Source organism: Gambusia affinis, linkage group LG06 (genome assembly GCF_019740435.1).
Source record: "Gambusia affinis linkage group LG06, SWU_Gaff_1.0, whole genome shotgun sequence".
NCBI lineage: Eukaryota > Metazoa > Chordata > Actinopteri > Cyprinodontiformes > Poeciliidae > Gambusia > Gambusia affinis.
This window is the reverse complement of record NC_057873.1, coordinates 1,766,334-1,788,115: the sequence shown is the minus strand read 5'-3', so window position 1 is coordinate 1,788,115 and position 21,782 is coordinate 1,766,334. Positions and strand designations below refer to the sequence as shown.

At 43.7% G+C, this 21,782-nt stretch overlaps 2 protein-coding genes across 2 annotated transcripts; both read right to left on the bottom strand.

Moving 5' to 3' along the window:
- Nucleotides 1-2,650: 2,650 nt before the first annotated feature.
- abcg1 (ATP-binding cassette, sub-family G (WHITE), member 1) lies at nt 2,651-16,403 on the bottom strand. The gene is made up of 15 exons (XM_044119892.1): nt 16,148-16,403; nt 14,826-15,093; nt 8,888-9,005; nt 8,667-8,799; nt 7,880-7,930; nt 7,655-7,800; nt 7,348-7,471; nt 6,857-6,971; nt 5,909-6,045; nt 5,726-5,827; nt 4,848-5,016; nt 4,635-4,735; nt 4,222-4,380; nt 4,033-4,151; nt 2,651-3,164 (listed from the first exon to the last, which is right to left on the bottom strand). Exons 1-15 carry the CDS (start codon nt 16,208-16,210, stop codon nt 2,936-2,938), a joined length of 2,034 nt encoding a protein of 677 aa, XP_043975827.1. The 5' UTR covers nt 16,211-16,403; the 3' UTR covers nt 2,651-2,935.
- Nucleotides 16,404-17,101: 698 nt separating this feature from the next.
- spcs2 (signal peptidase complex subunit 2) lies at nt 17,102-21,504 on the bottom strand. The gene is made up of 5 exons (XM_044119890.1): nt 21,387-21,504; nt 19,448-19,531; nt 19,149-19,309; nt 18,904-19,038; nt 17,102-17,808 (listed from the first exon to the last, which is right to left on the bottom strand). The coding sequence occupies exons 1-5, from the start codon at nt 21,423-21,425 to the stop codon at nt 17,622-17,624; spliced, it is 606 nt and encodes a 201-aa protein (XP_043975825.1). The 5' UTR covers nt 21,426-21,504; the 3' UTR covers nt 17,102-17,621.
- Nucleotides 21,505-21,782: the final 278 nt, after the last annotated feature.

Sequence of the window (21,782 nt, the reverse complement as noted above, 5' to 3'; positions counted from 1 at the left end):
ATTAAAGTTGAACCGTTTTAATTTTTATTTCAGACATGCAGCGTCAGTAACAGTAAAATATCTCATTTATGTTTCCTTTTATTTTAGAGAATCAAGTTACAGTTTATTAATAAAAAGATAAATAAAAATAACAATAATTAACCAAACAGCTGTACGGGTGAAAAGAATCAGCAGCAGTGAGACAACTGGAGAAATCCATGAGATAATTAACACAATTAACAAGAAAAACTGAAATAATCTGAAGGTCAAAGTGTGAAGGTGATTTTTAATAAATGTTGTTGTCGAATTATTGAGACTCTTAAAAACAGAACAGCTGTGAGTTTGTTGACTTTACAGGTTTAGGAAACTCAAAATGTTTCTTATCAAAACAACCAGAGAAAAACTTTGTGCAAGAGAACTCTGGCACATTCATAGAAAGTTAAGTGGAAGGAAAAAGTGTGGTTGGCAGTGTGATACCAAAAAATAAAAATCCAAAATCCAAATCCAAAAATAAAAATCCAAAATGAAGTGTCTCATAAAGTTTTGATATTACATAAGCCCAATAAAAAAGCCTAAGGCAGTTCGACGAAATATTAATGAGAGACTTTTTTGGTGTATAATGAGTAAAATATGTTTAGCAGCAAATTTAAAAACTTTATTTGTAAATTAACTGTTCAGGTGAACGCTCCTAATTTTGATGGATGGTTCTCTGTAACTGTTCAACTGGTACAAAATCTCCTCCATGATTTTGTGATTTTTTTTCTTTGCAAACAAAATCAGTAAAACTGATTTGGAAACAAAACATTTTTATTCTTTAAAGAACTTAAATAGCTTTCTTTTTGATACTCGCCACATCGATTACGGAACATCAAGAAAAGCTGAAGCAGCAGCAGAAGAAATACTGCCACCTGCTGGTGGGAGTTGGTATTACTTAAACACATTTTTTTGTATAATTTTTGCTGAAAATTTGCAATAAACTTTCAATTAAGTCTCGTAATTATTAGCATGGAAAATACATGGAAATGTTGATTTTGCGTGAATTTAAAAAAATATCTATAAAAACTAAATAAAAACTGTGACTACTGGGGGAAATATAACTAACTGCTCCTATTTTGTGAGTTTATAAAATTAAAACTGAAATTATAGATTTAATTTGTTGTCGCATATTTTTACATAAACTGTCGGCAATATACCAACAAAAGATTTTTGATTGTCCACAAAACAGCAACACAAAAAGAGAAATCGCCAGTTTGTTTGTTATTAGCAATAATTAATTATAGTTATTTATTACCCAATTGACGTAAATATAATCATAATAATATTTTGACCTTTTTGAGTTCTTCATCTAATGATGGAGAAACAAAAACTGAGACTATAACTAATAAAAACTAAACTAAGCATCATTTAACTAATAACTAACAAAAATGATCAGATTTTCAAATTGTAAAAACTGAATTAGACAAAAAGTCAAAAGTAAATAAAACTAATCTTTAACACAAAGTTAAAAATGGAACAGGTTAAACTAGCAGTAACAGGAACAATCAAAAGAAAAACTTCACATCATTTTATCTGCTTTTTAGTTTGAATATAATTATGTAAACAAAGTTTGTTGTTTTCCCTGTGAGTCTGTGGGGACGTCGTTAAAGTCCTGAACCCAGGAGGACAGACGGACCGTGTTGTTGGTCTGTCTGCTTCAGAGGGAACTACAGGAACAGTCTGACTCTTCCTCTGGGAAACACCACTTTTTTTCTTTTTAGCATATCAAAGTGGATTTGTATCGCAAAACTGCAATACATTTATTTAATCTCGTTGTTCTAAAAAATATGATATATAGGATTGACTCAAAATTTAAGTAGATTCAAAAATGTTATTTATATGTAGAATAATAAAATGGGGCCGTTAGAAAATGTATTTATTTGATATGTACATTTCCAGTTTTAATCAAATTATCGGATATATAGTTGCTTATTTACAGGAAGGTCATTTAGACCTTGTTCTAAGGAGGAAAATATAAAAACTAAATGTGGAGCAGAAACGAGGGGATAGAATAGAATAACAGAGTAACTGATGAACTCCCATGGATAAACATACAGACATGCGCTGACGGCGTTCAGCCGCCAGGGGGCGGGAAGTCACCCATCATGTCAGTTTTATCTTCTGACGGCAAACATCTCCACCTGCTGGTCAAAGGAACATACTGCAGCTTAGCCTGATTCATTGCAAATGAAGTTAGAAATATTAACTTCGAGGTTTGGCGTCACGATGATCAGTCAGAAATTTTAAATGAGATTGGGTTAAATCCAGTTAACAGCTTTGGAAGACACTTCTCATTTTTGTTGCTGGGAATAAATTAAAACAAGTTAGGAAACTGTACGAGTCTGAGACCCTTTTTCAGGCGTTTTAATTAAAATAAATGGTAATTATTTGCTGAACAGGTGAAAAATTTGAATTTACCCTGAGATTATTTTAGATTTTTAAGTGAAAACAAAACAGACAGATTGTGGTCCCTGAGTTTGTCCAGCCTGGTGATTTCGGACACCAATGACTGAGACTGATGTGGACACATTGAGGACAAATTCCAACCCAAACCAGTGAAAAGATGCTGATGCTCAGCAAACTCCACACCCAGCAGAATAAAAACTTCACGGAGAAGAAAGACTGAAGCCTCGGGTCGAGAGACACGTTTATTTCTGAGACAGTTAGCGTGAGTCCACACGTCTCTGTTCACAGACTTACCCATAATTCACTAACATCTCAGAGAAACTCTCCGGATCACAGTCTCAGTTCAGAGAGGCTTTTATTCTGAAGAGTCCAGGCTGTGGCACAGTATCACCTTCAGAAACCGGGAGGCCCGCTCCGGTCCCTGCAAAACCCAAACCGGACCAGCGTCTCCTTGGCGGAGTCCAAACGCAGGTCAACAGGTCGGGTCCGGTCCCCTCCTGTTTCCGGTTCCGGTCTACCTCTCAGAGTTGATCTTGTAGCGCAGGACGAAGTAGGCGATGACCCGCAGAGAGAAGAAGAAGATGGCGAGGACGATGAAGTCCAGGTAGAGTTTGGCGTCCAGCATGTCCAGCTCCTTCAGGATGGCCTCGGACTTCTGGAAGTGACACGCGTCGTCTTCGTCGCAGTGAAGATCCGGTCGGTCCATACCGTAGATGGACAAGATGGCGCCCTCAAAGCCGTACCTGAAACACAGCAGCACTGACGACGATTAGCTTTGGTTTTAGCTGTCAAGTTGACAACATAACGCGTTAAATCTTAACTGTACGCCTGATATATAAAAGAAAAAGGAACATAATGCTTTGCTACTTATTGTCAATACTACGACAACCAAGGTCAGGAAAAAGTTTTAATTAAGAAAACTAGTGAGGGAGACGGAAGTAGGTCAGCTATGCTAGCTTGACTTGGACAACCGTAACATACTAAACACTGTGGAGTTCATTGTTTTAGTTCACAAAACATAAGAAATAAGAAACGAAAAAAGGGCAACCTAAGCACCATCTCTGACAGCATCAGGCGTTTAAATGAGCTAATCTACCGCAGCGATCACGTAATAATAATAATCATAAAATAAAAATCAAACCTAAAAACATTAAACTAACATCCTGAATGTTCTGCTCTCAGTGTGGAAACTGTCTGAGGGATTTTTGGTGTTGAATCCTGAAACATAAAGTGACACTGTTGTCGGTTGCTATGGAAACGAGTCTGTGTGTAGCGTAGCCTACAAAAAGAGCCAGAAAAAAGAAGAACGGGACTGGTTTTGAGTTATTAACTGTTTTTCTGTGGCGTACTGCACTAAATTAATAACAGCTTCATCTCCATGTTTCATTTAGTCAACAGTTCTGCCAGGGCAGCGCAGCTACAGACGGCAAGGAAAAGAAGAGGCCAAACATGCCACATATGTAATGATAGTCACGTGACGTCCATTCCAGTAATGAGTCTCAGTGATCAGAACCCACCAGCAGAAACAGAAATCACCGCCTCTGATCCCTCATCATTTGATGAGATATTGACAGAAAGTTATTTTTGTCTTCCTGTCAACAGCGCCCCCACCTGACGTAGGAGATGTAGGACATCCACTGCAGGTACCAGGGGATGGTGTCAAAGCTGACGAAGAACCCGGAGAACAACAGGACCGGGATCGCCGTGACGGGTCCCACAAACGTCGCCACCTGCAGTAAATGAGCACACCTGAGCATGGTCTCCATGGAAACGCATCAGAGAGGAGGGCGGAGAAGCGACCTGCAGGGAGGTGGAGGCGGCGCCGATGAGCAGACCCAGACTCTGAGCCACCAGAGACGTAAGGACCCCCAGAGACAGGAAGAGGAAGAACCGTCCGGCGTCCGGAGGCTGAGCCGTCATCCAGTAAACGATGCTGCAGTAGACCACCGGGAAGACCACCTGCCAGGAAGACCAGCCCTTTATTCAGGACCTTCAGTGAAATATCCAGACTTTCTCTGAGTGAAGCAAATCTAAAGAAACTGGTTTTTGTTTGTATCGCTTTGACCTCCGGAAGCCTTTCATTAAAATCTTTAAAATGAAACACAGGAGATCTCATCGACACCAGAAGCACCAGATTATATTGGAGAACCAAATGTTGGATTTTCAGGTCAGGTTGTGAAACACTCAGATGACCGTCTGCTGCTGGGACGTACCTGGAAGGGCAGGTCGGCCATCGTCTTCGCCAGGTAGTACGCCTTCAAACTGTACCAGTAGTTCAGGTGTTCCCTCAGGAAAACGCCCAGCTCCAGAGGAACTGAGCATGAGAAGACAGAAACAAGGAGGATGAGAACCTGCTGCTCCTGGTTCCTGCTGGAGGAACCGGGTTTCTCTGGTTCTTCTTCTGCAGTTTGGACCTGGTGACTCACAGGTGAGCACTGTGGGCATGAGAGCAGCGAACATGAGGAACAGCATGGAGAAGAAGAGGAAGCCCGAGTTGCTCAGGACCTTCTTGGCTTCGTTGCCGATGCCCAGGTACAGGAGGCCGATCAGAACCCCGATCCCGATGTGAGAGGAGATCCTGAGGTGGGTCAGCACCTGCTCAGCCAATCACAGACACCAGGCACAATCACCCAGTCATAATACTGAAAATCTCCATAACATGAAACGTGAAGCAGCTGCTGTTGAGTCCAGATGCTTTTGAACGTGTTAAATCAGCAGAATTTATGGATTTATAAAAATAAACCTGCAAATTATTTTCTGTCATTTTCCACTGGTGTTGAGACGTTTATCCTGGATCATCAAACATTTAAAGGTTAAAAGTTCAGCATTATGATTTCCACTATCATAATTGGTTGCCGTAAAACTGTTTTATATATATATCAAATTATTATTTATATATTATTTAAAAAAAATTTACTTCCTGATTTAACGCTCTGAACTTGGGTCTCTGTCTCTTTCTGAAGCTCCGCCTCCCAACATGGCTCCTCTGTTAACCCTTCACCAACGTTTTCCCAGCGTTTCACTGAGCAGTAGCTCCTATAACGAGTTCAGCAGTTCCAGCAGCTGTTTGCTAATTGCTGGTGGCTAGTCTGAAGGATCTGACAGGGGATTAAAGGTTTTCTCAAACATGCATGAAAGAATCGAGGCGACACTCCAGGTTTATCTTTGTTGAGGGAAAAACATTATAACATGATGGAACGTTGATCTTACATAAAACTGCTCCTTTCCTGTTAAAGGAAAAATGAAAACTCAGGTTTTTGTTTTATATTCAGGAGGAACCTGAGTGGGTGGGAAGTTTCCTCACCGAGTCGCGGAGGATGCTGAGGAACGTCCGCCTGAACAGGATGCAGAACTGAGTCTTGCAGCTGGCTGAGAAGCTGTGGCAGCCTTCAGACGGAGAACTCTCCTGTCAGGAGCAGAAACATTCAGCTGGGAGAATCTGATCTTATTCTGATCTTCCTGGTTATTCCTCCCCTTTGGTTTCTACCTCCTGCCAGAGGAGCGGATGCAGGTTGGCGTCTCCGTTCAGCTCCGTCTGATGCTCTTCCTCAGACTTCCTGTCCTGAACCGCCTTCACCAGTCTCACCATCTGGTCCCCGTACTCCCCGGACGCCACCTCCATGACTGCACAGAAGACAAGTAAGTTAAGGTTTTAATTATTTGGAAAAAGTCATTTTAGGGGAAGCTAAGAGGGCTAAATGTTTTCTGAGTTAGCAAAAATGCTAAAGCAGTAAACAAACAAAGATCTGTTATTGGTGGATTAGCAGCGGCGTGTCCACCACTGGCTACATGGAGTAGCTCTGGTCAGCCAATGACTATCTTACTGCAGAAAGCTTCTGGAGTGATTTTGGTTTAAAATCAGGTCTGAATTTTCTAATCAGAGATGATCTGTTCTCTGTTCTCCAGCCTGTCCTCTGACCTGCAGGACTTGTCCAAAAACAGCTGCTAGTTTAGCAGAAACATCTGAACCGACTTCCTGTAGTGAGGAGAAGTTATTCTGTTCTCAACTCCTCAGATATGTTATGTATGTCAGGATCCTGGCAATGAAGATCCCATCAGGTCCAGACAGTCAGACCGTCCAGTCTGCCAGGACAAAGCCTGACCTCTAAACTCAGACAACATTCACGGTTCTACCTGGTAGATCTCTGCAACCAGAGTTTTCCTACCAGACCTCAGTAACAGGCAAGATGTCTTCCACCCAGGCACCTCAATATTCAAGGACAAACTTCTTAAAGTTAGAAGAACATCAAGGTTTTCTTTCCAATACCTGCCAAAAGGTTTATCTGAGGTGACCAACACTTTGCCTCCTAGGTAAACAAAGCCCTGGACAGCAGAGCAGAACTGTTCTGATTCCTTCCCCTCAGGTCCAAACTGAGGTTTCACTTTCTGCTGTCCTGGAAAGAGATTCATGCTGTGACTGTGTTGGTGTTCTCACTGAAGTCGGCCGGGTTGTGGTAGGTGGGACAGTTCAGTCCGAGCTCCTGCAGGTACGGAACCAGACTGGACACCTTCCCCCTGTAGATGCACTGACCCTGACTCAGGACGTAGAGCTGCAACACACAGACAGGCAGGCCGGTCAGAACCTCTACCGGATCAGAAACAACATTTAGACACTCACTGAACTGTGTTTTATTGATGTTCACCAAACTCTGAGAGGTTTTTGGACATTTGGAGGAAGTTGGTGGCGCCACCTAGTGGACCAAACCTCAGGGAGTTATAGAACAGAGTCTGGCTCCAGGAAGCCTCTTTACTCTCCTTCCATACCTGATCTAAAAAATGTTTTTCCTCTTTCCTCTGTTTGTTGTTGGGTATTTTAATGCTGTTGAGTCTGAAAGTGATGTTTCAACCTCGGCTGTTATCTTTTAGGAAAGTGTTGGGTCTCAGTTTCTGCATCTAAATGCTGTATTGAGTTTGTCCTCATCTTGCCTTGTCAAACAGCTCAAAGAGTTTGGCGCTGGGCTGGTGGATGGTGCAGATGACCGTCCGTCCTCCTCGAGCCAGAGCTTTGAGAAGAGAGACGACTTGGAAACACGACGAACTGTCCAAACCGCTGGAACGCAAACAGACACGGGAAGGAAGGTCAGTGTTAACAAACACAACCGGAAGTTCCTCATGACCCAAACATCAGCAGAACCAGATGGACCCTCACTAATAATTTAACCAAAAACTGGACATTCAAAATAAAAAGGAGATTTATAAGATGAATGATTAAATCCATCATCCTTCAGCTCACCTGGTGGGTTCGTCGAAGAACATCACCGGAGGGTTGTTGACGAGCTCCAGAGCGATGGCCAGCCTCTTCCTCTGGCCTCCGGACAGGTGGGAGGTTCTGGTTTTAGCACAGTCCAGCAGACCCAGAGCTGTCAGGATCTCCTGGACCTGATGGAGCCCAAAACAGAAGCAGAGCCGCCGCTCAGACTGAGGCTGAGCTGCAGCAGTGAAGCTGTTTGAAACTCACCATCTCCCTCCGAGCCTCCAGCTTCTCCTGCAGCTTCAGGTTGGCCGACACCTGCAGAAACACACAGATTTCACCTCCAGGCCTGAAAACCCGTTTCAGGTCAGCAGAGAGGGACGGGTCGGTACCGGCTTCATCTCCGAGACCAGAAAGGTTCTTTTGTTTGGCTGGATTCCAGATCAACTGGATGGTTTTAGCTTCTTCACCATTAGTCAATATACAAATCTAGTAAAAATGTTCAATTAATCGTAAATAAATATAAAAGTTTTGTTTTTCTCAACTTTATTTATAAACGTAACAGATTCAAACTAAATATTTAGTTGACAAGCTAAATATTTCATATACAAACCAAATATTGAAAATTTATTCTTCTGACTAAATGTTTTGCTCCAAACTAAAAACATGGTTAGCAAGCTAAATATTTAATTAGCTAGCTAACAAAATGTTTCTCTAGATTGTTATTGTTTATACTGCTTGTTAACTAAGTATTTAGTTTGATGCTAAACATTAAAAGATAAATGTTCAGATTGTAAACTAAATATTTAACTTGCTAATAAACGTTTAGTGTGAAACAAACTTCTATAAATTAAAATATGACTTTAAGAAATGAAGCTTTAATCTGTTCCCTCATGACAGGCTAAGTGCTCTAAAGGCATCCCATAGGTACGGGGCTCCTGCATTGCCAAGTTGCCGTTGACACATTGTGATAAATCTCCTGAAGTTTCAGCGTTGGGGATTTTCTGAGCCGTTTCATTCAGTGCTGTGGTTTTGTGGCTGTGGTTGCTCCTACCATCATGGCCTCCTGCACGGTGAGGTGCGGCAGCAGCATGTCGTCCTGCATGATGTAGCAGGAAACCTTCCGGAAGGAGCGCAGGTCTCTGGGTTGACCGTTGATCAGGATCTCGCCCTTCATCCCCGTTTCCCTGTTGGAAGGACTCGGTGAGTCTGGGTTACGTCGGTCTGAAACGCTTCGGGAAAACTGGGACCGCCACAAGGCGGCCTCCCGCTCACCTGTACCCGGCCAAGATATTCATGAGCGTGGACTTCCCGGCTCCTGAGGGCCCCATGATGGCCACCAGGTCCCCGCTGGTGAATTTCCCAGAGATGGCTTTGAGCAGAGTTTTGTAACCTGAAACGAGGCGGAACAATGAGTCTGCCGGTTCCCAGCAGCACCCAGAGCGGCTCTTTGTCCTGCAGGCCGGGCTCCGGTTTCACACCGCTTCCCCTCTGACTGGGCTCAGCGGTTCCACGCCACCCGCCGAGCTCTGATTGGCTGGAGGGCTTATGAGACGGAGAGGAGAAGATCTGAACCAGAACCAGACAACTGGTGGGGTTAAAGGTTAAAACGCACAAAAATAAACAGAAAAGTTAATTTGAGAACCCAGTCAGTCGATCGATCGATCGATCAATCAGTCAACCCTTCTATCCATCCATCTCATTAATCTGAAACCCTGAACAGAACAACGGTGAAGATGATCTTCAGTAACCTCTGCAGTTTATCTGCTGATGGAGTCTAAACACTCCTTAATGGGATTATCATGTTTAATCTGAGAACGGGATTAAATCTTTGCTGGCCGACAGTAACCTCTGCAGCAGCACCAGAACCTGTACACCAGGCTGGTACACAACCCATAAAACAGAGAGTACTACACCCTGTACTATCATGGTACTACAGAGAACTTCCTCTCCTCCTGTTCAGGTTATCCAACCATCCCCTGTTCCCCTCCTGGCCTGTGGGGGCGCTGCACCAACAACCACTGAAGGAAACCACACAAAAACCTCTGAAGACACTGAGAGCAACTTCCTTCTTCACCAGATGGAAACAAGATGGAGGCGTCAGATTTTAGTGTTGGAGGATTTCTCTTTAGTCTTTGGCTGAAGACCAGGAGACATTTCTGCTGCTAGCGCTAGGCTAGCATGTTAGCTTTGGTTGGATTTACCCAGAATGCCCTGCTCTGTAGTCCACTTCCTGCTTTTGGAACCCTCTCTGGTCCACTTGGTTCATTTGCATTCAAACCGAACCAGAATTCACTTCAACCGAACCCAAACTGAGGCCTGGAGGACCAGAGTTCACTGAATCGGTTCGATTATAAATTCACACTTCCCCAAACAAACCGGACTTTCTAGGCAAACGGACCGGAGTTGGATTAAAGTGAAGTAAACAGAACCGGTGTGAATGGTGCTGGTCCTAGTAGGACTGGACAATAAAACAATGATAATATCTATCAATAGATAGATCTGTGATCAATAGAAATACGTCTGATAGAATGTTGATCATTTCACTAAACTTCCATCCAGAATCGCAAGGCATTCTGGGGCATGTAGGCCAGGGAAAGGCTTTAGTTTCTCAACTTTTGTCTTTGTCTGATACTCTCAATTGGATTTAAATCCTTCATTTGAATTTAAATCACTTGGCTGAATGATTTGTATTAAGTAATTGGGCAGATGAATTTTTTATTTTACTATTTTAATATTTGATGTGTGCTGTTTGGGGCAGAACCGATCCGGTTCAGGTCTCGTCAGGCTCTAAACTCTAGAAAAAACAACAGATCAAGACCTGAGTCAGTCTACTCAGATGAGAGAGAAGCTGTGAAACGTTTGGGACGTTCTGATGGAACCAGAGGAACAACCAGTTTCAGCTTTATTCACACCTGAGCAGGTGAGGAATGTCCCCACTGAAACCAGGAGGGTTGACCCGCAGCAGAAACAAAGAGTAACCGCTGCGTCCAGAGAAATACGATCTGCGCCAGCCTTTGTTCCAGCACAGAACAAAACGGGCAGCAGCTAGGGATTCGTAGTGAGACGAGTTTCCTGATATAAACGTAGACATTTATATCCTAGCTCAGTTAGGACTAACCATTCAGATGTACAAACCTTCAGAAAAACCCTAAAACTCTGAGAAATATTTCTGTCAGGCCGAGAAACAATCCGACTTTCACTCAGAGATCCCTGCTTCTACACGAGAAGAAACCAAAGCTGCAGGGTTCGGTTGCCGTGGTAACGGGTCAACGAGTGAAGAACATTTGCATGAAACCTGTCAGGAAAAACTGCAGACGACCTCCACCACTGAACTGAATGTATAAAACACAGAAAACTGTTCAGTTCAAACATCATCGGTGAGAAGCTCAGGCTGCCAAGAGTAAGACCAAGAAGACCAGACCAGATGAGAACAAGACCAGAAAGGAGTAACATGAAGGCACCGGGGGAGAAACCGGCGATCAGAGACGTTATGCTGGGATCCCTGCTGCTGTCGGCCCGACCCAGAGCAGCCGTGGCTACAGTGTAGCTCACCACTTCAACCTGCAAGAACGTAAACATTTATATCCCAGCTCAGTTAGGACTAACCATTCAGATGTACAAATCGCCTGAGTGGACCTAGCCCCGCCTTCGAGGAGCAGCTCCTCCCCCACTTAGTTCCTACAGACTAGCCAGCAGCAATTAGCAAACATTAGCACATTATTAGAAAACACTTGGTGGAACTGCTGAGCTTAGCGTTGCTGGTAAAAATGTTGTTAGGGTTAATATAGCAGCCATGTTGGGAGGACTTCCTGGAGGCGGAGCTTCAGAAAGAGCAGGAGTTTTTAAAGAGACAGAGGCCCAATTTCAAGGCATGAAATCAGGAAGTAAAATTTCTCTTAAGTCATATACAGAATTTCCAGGTAATGTAGTTCCTCGATTGTATTATGAAGTTGCACCTTGTGGCTGGAAAACACATAATAAAAAACTGCAGTGATGTAATTCCTGTAAAAATGTCGGTTGTGTTAAGTTTTGTAATCTTTCTGGATGGGTGAAAGCGTCGGGGTTTGAAATGCGGCTGACCGCCATGCAGGCGGTGAAGCGGCGTGTCGCTGCTCAGACCGGGTCGCTCTGCGCCGCTTTGTTCTGCTCTGAAAAGATGAAACACAATCCCAACGTTTCTGTTCACGTTCTGGGTTTTAGAGTCACCGCTGCTCAGAAAGAGTCTTCTGGTGCTGAGCTTGTTAATAATCAGAAGACTTAATAAAACCCACTCAGATTATAATCTGACAGTTGGATCAGTTCAGCGGTTTCTGGTTCTCTGCAGATTCATCAGATTGTTGTTTTCCTTCATCACAGAGAAATTCCTCTCATCTGTGGGTGGCAGAACTTCTTAATCTGACCTGCAGCTATTTCCAGCAGGAGATGCTGAGTGAGATTAACAGATTACAGCCTGTTAATCCAGCAGGAACACACCAACAGAGTGGGGCCGGGACAATAACAAACCGCTGCTGGTGGCGTCTTCGTCTCCTGCTGGTTCTCTGAGCTCAGCTTCTGTGTGACTCTGGAACAGATCAGAAATCCACCGATCTCTGATTATTCCCTGAAAACGCAGATTAGGAATCATTTTTCCACCCTCGTTTTGGCACCTCTTCCAGCGCGGCGCCCATTTGCGCTCACCTTTTGCAACACTGGTTGTATTTTGTTGTTGGACCACAGATCAAGAGTCTGAGATCATCCAATCAGATCAGTTCATTTCATTGATATAAAATGACTTCACAACAATAACTGGACATAATCTGATCACGGCTGCTGTGGATCTGGATGTGGAACAGATTCCAGTAAGACGGTTCTGTGTGGCGACCCGTCCAGGTAATCAGATCAAAATCATTCAATCCAATCAGAGACTGATCCCCGTTTGTTCCTGCTTCTACAGCAGAGCTGTCCGATTTACAGCTTTCCTCCTCTAAACAAGCACAGGGCGACAGTGGAAAGAACAACTCCCGTTCAACAGGAAGAGCCGTCCAGCGGAACCAGAGCCAGACCTGGTGTTGGTCTGTCCATAAAACTCCAATAAAACACAATGATGGTTGAAACGCTTTAAAGCTTTTCCGTATAAATTCTTCTGTAACTGAGATCAACTCTCACATGGAAGCAGCTTTCAGCTTCTACACGCCACAAATCTGGAACAAACTTCCAGAAAACTTCAAAACAGCCGAAACACAGAGTTCCTTTAAATCTGGACTGAAAATCAACCCAGTAGCTTTTGGATCTGAACTGCTGGAAGTCGCCTGTTCTGATCCGAACCGTTGGGCCGATCCGATCCGAACCGAACCGTCGGGCCGAACCGAACAAGGCACCGGTCATGAAATACTGGGTGATAAACTGTCCCTAAAGTTACTGTGGTAAACAATAATATTGTTGTTTTGAGATATAGTTATAATATATACTATACAAAATAATTATAATAGTGTAATTATGCCTAAAATCAATAAGCTTTAAATTCTGAAAACATTTGAAACTGATCCAAAATAAATAAACAAAACGACAAATAAAATGAATTATGAAGAATCTGTAAATTATCTTCTAACGACGGGACCAAAACACCAGGCTGAAGACTTTTCATCCAGTTCTTGGTAGAAAGAGAGAAAAATGATAAATCATGCTGATATAAATTATTGAGCTTGTTTTAATCTGTGACGTGATTAATTGATTTATTGATTATTGTGATTGGAAGTGTGGCCAACTGGACCGAACGGCTTCAATCTGATCTGGTTGAACCGTAGTGAGGAGCTGGATGCTGGCGGACCGTCGGGTCGGGTCAGACTCCAACATTTAGACGCTCCAGTTGGGTCCTGGCTGAAGGCCTCGGGTCGGTTGCTTTCCCCCGAGCGACCTGAGCAACATGGCTGATCCTCTGAGGGAGGGAACGGCAGCCGGGTCAGGGCGGAGCTCACTGGTCGTCTTCAGCTCCATGTTGGGCTCACTGTTGGTGGCCGAACATCCGGAAGACTGAAGCTCCGTTTCCATCCAGCATAGAAATAAAATTAACAAAATAAATGAGCTAAATGGAAACACTTTGAAAAAACATGCAGCCTCAGAAAGAAAACAGGAAGGAGGAAAAGATTTTAAAAAGATTTTAAAGAATTTATAACGGGTCCATAACTTTTAAATATTTAGTTTGTAAACTATTTTAGCTTGAAAGCTAAACGTTTAAGTTGGATTTAATCATTTAGTTTAACTAAATATTTACTTTTCAAACTATTTAATTATTTAATCTGAAAGCTAAATATTTATGCTGCTCATTATGGGATGTTTGGTCAAACAGCTGATTTAGCAGCAGCTGGTCCTTCTGGATCGCTGACCTCCTCGGTGCCACTGTGCCTATAAAGGCCACTTCAGTCCAGACTGCTGAGGTTCCACCAGGTGGGATAAACCATCAGAAATCAACTCTCCTGTCCACCAACTGCTCTGACTTTGGACCACTGGGGCGGTTCTACTGAGTCTCTAAAGTCTGCTCTGTCCTTGATCATTCCTCACCAGATTCATCTCCTTTTGCAGATGCTGAGCAGTTCCTCCCTGGTTTTAGGAACCTCTCAGAGGTGGTACCAGCCGGGTCCAGCTAGTTTGATTGGCAGCAGAATCCATTAGTTGACTGGAACAAGAACATCTGAACCCATCATGAGACCACAGCATGGTCAAACTTTAAGGTCCAAACCTTTTTATCGGTTGTGCCAGAAGAGTGCTGACGGGTCAACTGGACCAGGCAATGGGCAATGAGCAACTGTACCGAGAGAAACTGGCCGCCCAACCGTATGCACGCAAAATGACATCATGGGCGAGCCAACCACAGCGAGGAATGGACCGCCAATGGAGTCACTCCCAACGAGACCAGAACCAAACCAGACAGTTACCATCTACAGCAGCGGTGGGCAATCCTGCTGTCCTGCAACTCTTAGAGTCTCTCTGGTCCAACAACCTGAATCCAACAGCAGAATCTCCTCCTCCCGTGGCCCCCCGGGAGACCGTGGCCCCCCGGGAGACCGTGGCCCCGTGGCCCTCTGGCCCCCCAGGCCAGGAGTTGCCCCCCAGGCCAGGAGTTGCCCCCCAGGCCAGGAGTTGCCCTCCTCTGGTCTGCCGTCGGACTTGACAACGTCAGTAAATCATGACAGTAAAGTTATGCGTTTCTGTCTCTGCCAGGTTTCACTCTTACCTTTTTTCCTCCACCAGGGTCCCTCTCTGATTGAGTAAGAAACGTCTTTGAACTCAATGTTGACGGCTGGTCTCCGTGGCAACGAGGAGAACCTCTGGGCCTCCGTCAGGGTGTTGTCCACTTTCTTCAGGGGTCCGTCCAGCTTCTTCTGGTGTTTCTGCAGCAGCGGCGTCTGCTGGGTTCCCCCCGGATGCTTGTTCATCCCCTCTTCCAAACAGACACACACCGTCCGGGGGTCCAGCATCAGGTCGGGGGGCCCGTTGGTGTTCTGCAGGTGAGAAGATGTTTCTGTCAAGCTCAGTTTGTTCAGTGCCGCCATTTTAAAAAGAAATTCAGAGGTTTTCTTTCAACTCTTTTGAACATAATTCTTCCAGTCGTGGATGAAAGACGTAAAGTGAGGTTGGTGCAGACTTCATGAGGACATGTTGCTGCGTCAGCTGGAGAAGAGCAGTGAGCGCTCAGATTAGCAGGCTCCTGTTTATGTGGGACGCGTTGAGGCTCTAATCTGTCCCGGAGGTTACTGCTGGACAGACTGAATCAGCACTAAACATCACACACACACACACACCTGGAAAACAATCACAGCACAAAGAGGAAAAGATTTTTTTAAAGGCAAAAATTAACTTTAGATTCTTCTCTTTATGATCAACCCCTGCTGTTGCTGGAAGACGGCACTAGGGGGCGCACTGTGGAGAAGTTCTGCTAAAATAAAGACTAAAAAAAGACAAATTAACACTTCTGCACTTATGAGAGTTTTAAACATATTTTCTTAAGACTGCCTCTAGTGGTCAGCTTTATATTGCACACTATGAGGATGACGCCAGAAATGTTTAGAAAAAACACCAAACAGATAAATCAGAGATTGGAGTTAATATAAAACCAGATTTAAAAGCAACCAGCCCTACCTGCTGATGGTTCAGTTCAGGTTAAAGTCTTAATTTGTGTTAATTTGTGTTAATTTGTGTTGTAGTGTTCAGGTGGTGGACAGTGGACAGCTGTCCTCTGGTGGGTCTACCTGTTCATGAGAACCACTGAGCACTCAGTCTGCCAGAGGAGCCTCTGGTCCACCACCGAAACAACTCACACTCTGTTCAGAATGACTGCTCTGTATTCTGATTATTAGAAATTATTTATTGTTACTTATTATTAATAAGAAAAAGCAAAATCAGATTCTGTCTCATATTTGTTTCCACCTGTCAGAGGAACTGAGCGACTAAACTGTCAATATGAGACAGAAACTCAGAACTGAAGTCAGGCTCTGTTTTCACATGCAGTGTGTGTGTGTGTGTGTGTGTGTGTGTGTGTGTGTGTGTTGCACTCACCATGATGATGGAGTTGGTCACAGTGGGGTTGTGTACAGACCAGGCGGCCATCAGACAGGCCATGGCAGACAGACTGCAGCTCTGTGAAGCTGAACTCCGAGGAAACTCCCCTCAGAAAAGTCTCCGCCCCCTGAGCTATAGCCCCGCCCTGTAGCTTTAGGCCACACCCACTCAGACCGGCCCATGTGAAAATACAGAATACTGATTATTGGTTATGGTTGTTATGAATGTCTCCTAAAAGAGCTGGAAGCTAATTTAATTTCAATGCTGAAGCAAATGGTGGTTTTTGATTAGCATCAGGGGCTAACGCACACGCATCAGATAAAATAATAATAAAATCTATCCATCTAATAATTAGTTAGTGAGCTGTAAACAAAATGTATAAACAGTTGAATATTTAATTAATTGAAATATTTAGATTGAAACTAAATGTTCAGTTTAGAAAACATTGTTTTTCTGAACTAAATATTGAGTAAGAAAGCTAAACATTTAGCTTCTAAGCTAAATGTCATTTGCTAACTAAATATTCATGTTGTAGTTAAATATTTGATCACCTACATAATAGATATTTTATCAACTAAATATTTTCAATCTAAATAATAAGCTAAATGTTTAGTTTGAAACATTGACTTTTATAAATGGATAACATACAGAAAATGAATTAAATGTTTATTTTCTTCAGTTTTTGTTCCTGCTGATCAGTTCAACGTCTCAGCTGCAGCTTTAGACGTTTCAGTTAAATCAGAATCAGCAGCTCAATATGCCGACTTCATTGGTGAGAAAATAAATGAGTTTCTTTTAGTAAAGTTCATCTTTCTTAGAGCAAAACGATATATATATATATATATATATATATATATATATATATATATCAATCAGCTGTTGAGGTCTGAGCCTACAGCGCCCCCCAGAGGTTTACAGGCAGAAAACAAAGAATCACTTGAAACTCAGAAAGCCTTTAAACATCACGTTTATTTTCCTTACAAAGCTGCAAACTCCAACCGAAAAACAACAAAACATAAAACATCTTGAATAAAATAAAGGTTCAGTTCGGAGGCGAAAATGTTCTCTCCACCTGCTCAGGTGTGTAGCCCCGCCCACCGGCGCATGCCTAAATGTGACCAGGAGATCAAACAAGTCACTTTACAGAAACGCATCTTAAACTAAAACTAAACTGTTGTGGAGGATGAGGCTGATTTTATTTACTCTAACAGGAAACTACAGATGAGCTGCTCCAGTCTGAAGAACCGGAACAGGAAGTTCAGGCTGCGAGGAGGAAGATGAACTCCTCCTCTGCTTCAGTCTTCCTTCCTCCTGGTTTGTTGGTTTCAGTTTGACTCCAGGCTTCAGATTCTGTCTGAACCTGCAGGCCGGCTTCATCGGGTCGGAGGAAGCTGAGGATCAAACTGAATCTGATTTGGAGACCAAACTGAAGCCAGCAGAGCGTCGGCGCCGGCCCAGATCGCGCGGCTCCTCATTTCATCTTCTTCTCCGTGGCCAGAGTGTCATGCAGCTTGGAGACGTAGGCCTCAAACTGGTCCATCACCAGAGTCCCCGACTCGTCGAAGAACGTCGACACAGACTTGGTGAACTCGGCGTCACGCGAGATCCTGGTCTTCCCGTCGGTGAAGAAGACGCGGAGCGAGTACTGGTCATCGAACCTGGAAGAGAGTCGGGGAAAAAGGAGAGTCAAACTGAGTCTGAAGAAACGGGAACACTTCACATCCGTTTTCTGTTTAGTTCCTGGTTTCTCAGTCGGTGGAAGAAAACAAGCTTCTTTTGCCACCTGATGGTCCAGTTGACCCGGTTCTACTGGAACCAGAACTCCATCATCTGCTCCACCTGCAGCTGCTGTGGTTCTGAGTCAAACCAACCTGTTCCCCTCCTGGCCTGTGGGGGCGCTGCACCAACAACCACTGAAGGAAACCACACAAAAACCTCTGAAGACACTGAGAGCAACTTCCTTCTCCACCAGATGGAAACAAGATGGAGGCGTCAGATTTTAGTGTTGGAGGATTTCTCTTTAGTCTTTGGCTGAAGACCAGGAGACATTTCTGCTGCTAGCGCTAGCCTAGCGCTTCTCAATTCCAGTCCCCATGCCCCCCTGCTCTGTATGTTTTAGATGCACCTCTATTCCAGAGCAGCTGATTCAAATGATTGCATGACCATCAAGTGCTGCAGAAGCCTGTTAATCACCCACAGATTCAATCCAGGTGTGTGGCAGAAGGGAAACACCTAAAACATGCAGGGCAGGAGGGGCCTGAGGACCGGAATTGAGAAACACTGCGCTAGGCTAACAGGTCTGTAGCTTAAGGTGGCATTTACCCAGATCGCCCTGCACAGTAGTCCACTTCCTGTTTTTGCAGCGTTCTGCTCAACTTGGCGTTCACATTAGAGTTCACTTCAACCGAAACCAGCCGAGGTGTGGAAGACCAGAGTTAGCTTAGCATTCACACGCCACCAACCGAACTGGACTTTCTAGACAAGTGAACAGGAGTCGTATTAAAGCGGACTGGAGTCGTATTAAAGCGGACTGGAGTCGTATTAAAGCGGACTGGAGTCGTATTAAAGCGGACCAACCAGGGCTGGTGGGAATGAACCCAATGTGTGATTTGTTGTGCAGCAGGTTGTGGTATTAAGAGTCGTGTCTGTTTGGTAGTTTTCTATTGGCTGTTTAATGTTTTGTATTTAATGCAGCGCAGCGTGTTGTACAGTGTTGTGCAGCGTAACGTGCTGTGTTGGTGCTGCGATCGGACCGTTTGAGGGAGGACGACAGCTGCCAGACGTGGTCCGGATCCATCCCGGCCGGGTCTTTCTGCATGGCCATCAGGAAGATGTTCTTCTCCTTGTAGGACGTGTAGAGAGTCAGGATGCCCATCATGATGAAGTACGTGAAGAAGGCGAGTTAGGGAACCCTCACCGTTTATCACCATGTTTTAAACTTTACATTGACCTGCTGTGGGGTTGTGGTAAAACCCGGACCGGAGCAGGTGAAGGATATGAGATGACGCAGCAGGCCAGGACTGGTCTGGACTCGGGGAACGGGTACAGGTAGTCCCAGACCAGCGCCAGCATGGCAAACAGACAGGAGACGGTGCAGATGAGCAGACGGCCGTCCACCAGCTGGAAGTTCTCCACGTAGCCGTACTTCTCCAGCAGCACCTGCAGGGGGCGCCGCAGCCAACGCACAAAGGAAGGATGGTTAGAAAATCATTTTCTATAAAAATAAAGATTCATTAGCAGCAGCTTTCTAGCTAATCAGCAAATAAGCTGATGGTTGCCATGACAACAGGACCAAACCTTTTTCGCTGCATCGTCCAGAGAGTTCTTCACCGCGGCTCCGTCCCACTTATCGATCTTCACCGGCTTCTCGTCGATCCGCCACTGAAACGACAAACGACCCGATCAGGATCCCAACCATCCAATCAGGACGCAGACGGGATCCTGACGGTCCAATCAGGACGCAGACGGGATCCTGACGGTCCAATCAGGACGCAGACGGGATCCTGATGGTCCAATCAGGACACCGATGCACCGCCGCTCCTCACTGTGGGTTGCATGCAGTGAAACATCCAACCTGCCGTCCATCAGGACTCTGGCTCTAACTCCAGAGTCCTGATGGACGGCTCGGGTCAGAGTCCTGATGGACGGCTCGGGTCAGAGTCCTGATGGACGGCTCGGGTCAGAGTCCTGATGGACGGCTCGGGTCAGAGCCTGCAGCTGAACCTCGGTGAGTTCACTGCCTGCAGGTCGTTTCTGAAACCAGCAGCCTGCATGTATCATTTCCTGTTTCCTGAACAGAACTTCATCACCAGTTCTTGTTTGTTATGAAATTAGTTCAAAGCAGAAACTCTGAGTTTAACGAACTTCTCTGATCTCAGCACTGAAACATTATTCTGCCAATCAAACATCTTATTTTATATGTTCACTTGCCTCAGGTGATCATTGGGATTGAACCAGAATTCATAATTTTGGATATTTAAAATGTCTTCCAGTTCCAGTGTTAAGTGTTTATTGATCTTTGAGAATGTGTTCGATCTGTTGACATGGTTCCAACCTGGGCTTCAATATCTGGGACAATAAATTATAATTTATTGGCCCAGATGATTAAATGCAGTTATTGAAGGCAGTTCAGTGATGAAATTTTTTTAAATTAAAATAAAAAGAAAGAAAAAAAGAAAGAAAGAAAATTCACACTTAATGTTTGTCACATTAAGTGTGAATTGTTTTTCAAGAGCAGAATTTGAGTTTGTGGCACACAGTCAGTTACCTAAAACAGAGGTAATAATTACTTCTGATCATCATTATCACATTAGTAGCACAAAATACTGTAATAAAACTGAAGTAAATATCGGCTGGCTTCACCCACGTCTAACCAGAATCCTTTCAAAAGGAATGGTTTCTGTGAAAAACTACATATTGTTTAATATTCTCATTTTATAGTCTGTATGGGTTAATCATTCACTCTGTTGCTGCCATGTTTGCATTGCAATAGCATTTACAAAATACCTTTTTTCACTGTTCAATATTCTTTGTTGCTGACTTTTAACAGGTAATCTACAGAAACAACCTTTGGATTAAAAAAAAAAAAAAGCTGTTCCAAATTTTTGACATGTACTCTTTTACTCTTTAAGTTTGGCATAATTGACATCTAGTCAATAAATTGCATCTCAATAAGTATTTTTGACAAATCTGCTGCAGAAGCCATCATATTTTTTAAAAGAAACGCCAGATAAATTTGATCTTTTTGGGATTCCACATAACTTGATGAAGAACTGATGCAACCACGCTGCATCGGCCTGTTTTCTTAAACTTTGAAACCGATCAATTCCACTGATTATACCTTTGGTGATGATTATTGTCTTTTTGTATATTTGGCTCCCCGTTTCAAAATTAAATTAAATTAGTGATTTTTTGAAAGAAGTCTGGCGCAGCGATTCCTAACAGCTGGAATTTAAGAGTAACCAAAGAATTTAAGAGTAACCGATTGATCTTCGATGCAGGAAGAGAACTGGAATGTTTTCTACATTTAGCTGTGTCGTTTCATAAATCTACAAATAGTTTAATGTCATTTAAATTTTTTAGATTCAGCTCACCGGAAACCCAACATTAAAACTGTTGTTCTGAGTAACACCTGAACCCTGAGATCTGACTATTTGAACTGTAGCAGAGAATAAAGCCATCAGCTCTCGTTCAAAAACAGAATAAAACTAGAAACGTTACAACTTTAAATCCTTACTTTCTCCAACAGCCCGCTCTTCCCGTTCCGAGCCGCCATTTTTACTCTTCCAAATAAGGAAGTCGTGAGCTGGACCAACCTGATTGGCTCAGAATCCTGAACGTTAAGTCCCGTTAGTGCGTCTGCGTAGCTGCGTCATCACGTAAGTTGGACAACCAATGAATCGAACCAGAATAAATGTCCGTTCGTTACGTTTACCCGCTTGTCGTCGCGGAGGATAAAATTACTAAACTCTTGGCAGTTTAAAAATTGCTTAAAAAGTAAGTATTAATTGCACATAACTGATTGGTGCTGATAACATTTTCGGTTTCTTTGTAAACTATAATTAATGTTAAATATTTTTGAATTTGAATGTTGGGAGATACGTGTTTTATAGGAGGCATCTGACAGATTGAG

What these genes read in the sequence shown, in the direction of transcription:
- abcg1 (XM_044119892.1), bottom strand. Translation starts at nt 16,210, where the DNA reads ATGGCCTGTCTGATGGCCGCCTGGTCTGTACACAACCCCACTGTGACC. An exon ending in TCTTTGAGCTGTTTGACAAG is followed by an intron (nt 6,972 to 7,347) that starts GCAAGATGAGGA and finishes TGTGTGTTGCAG; the next exon opens with CTCTACGTCCTGAGTCAGGG. An exon ending in CATGCCCACAGTGCTCACCT is followed by an intron (nt 4,736 to 4,847) that starts GTGAGTCACCAG and finishes TCTCATGCTCAG; the next exon opens with TTCCTCTGGAGCTGGGCGTT.
- spcs2 (XM_044119890.1), bottom strand. Translation starts at nt 21,425, where the DNA reads ATGGCGGCTCGGAACGGGAAGAGCGGGCTGTTGGAGAAA. An exon ending in AGAGCGGGCTGTTGGAGAAA is followed by an intron (nt 19,532 to 21,386) that starts GTAAGGATTTAA and finishes TTGTCGTTTCAG; the next exon opens with TGGCGGATCGACGAGAAGCC. An exon ending in CTGGCCTGCTGCGTCATCTC is followed by an intron (nt 19,039 to 19,148) that starts ATATCCTTCACC and finishes CGCCTTCTTCAC; the next exon opens with GTACTTCATCATGATGGGCA.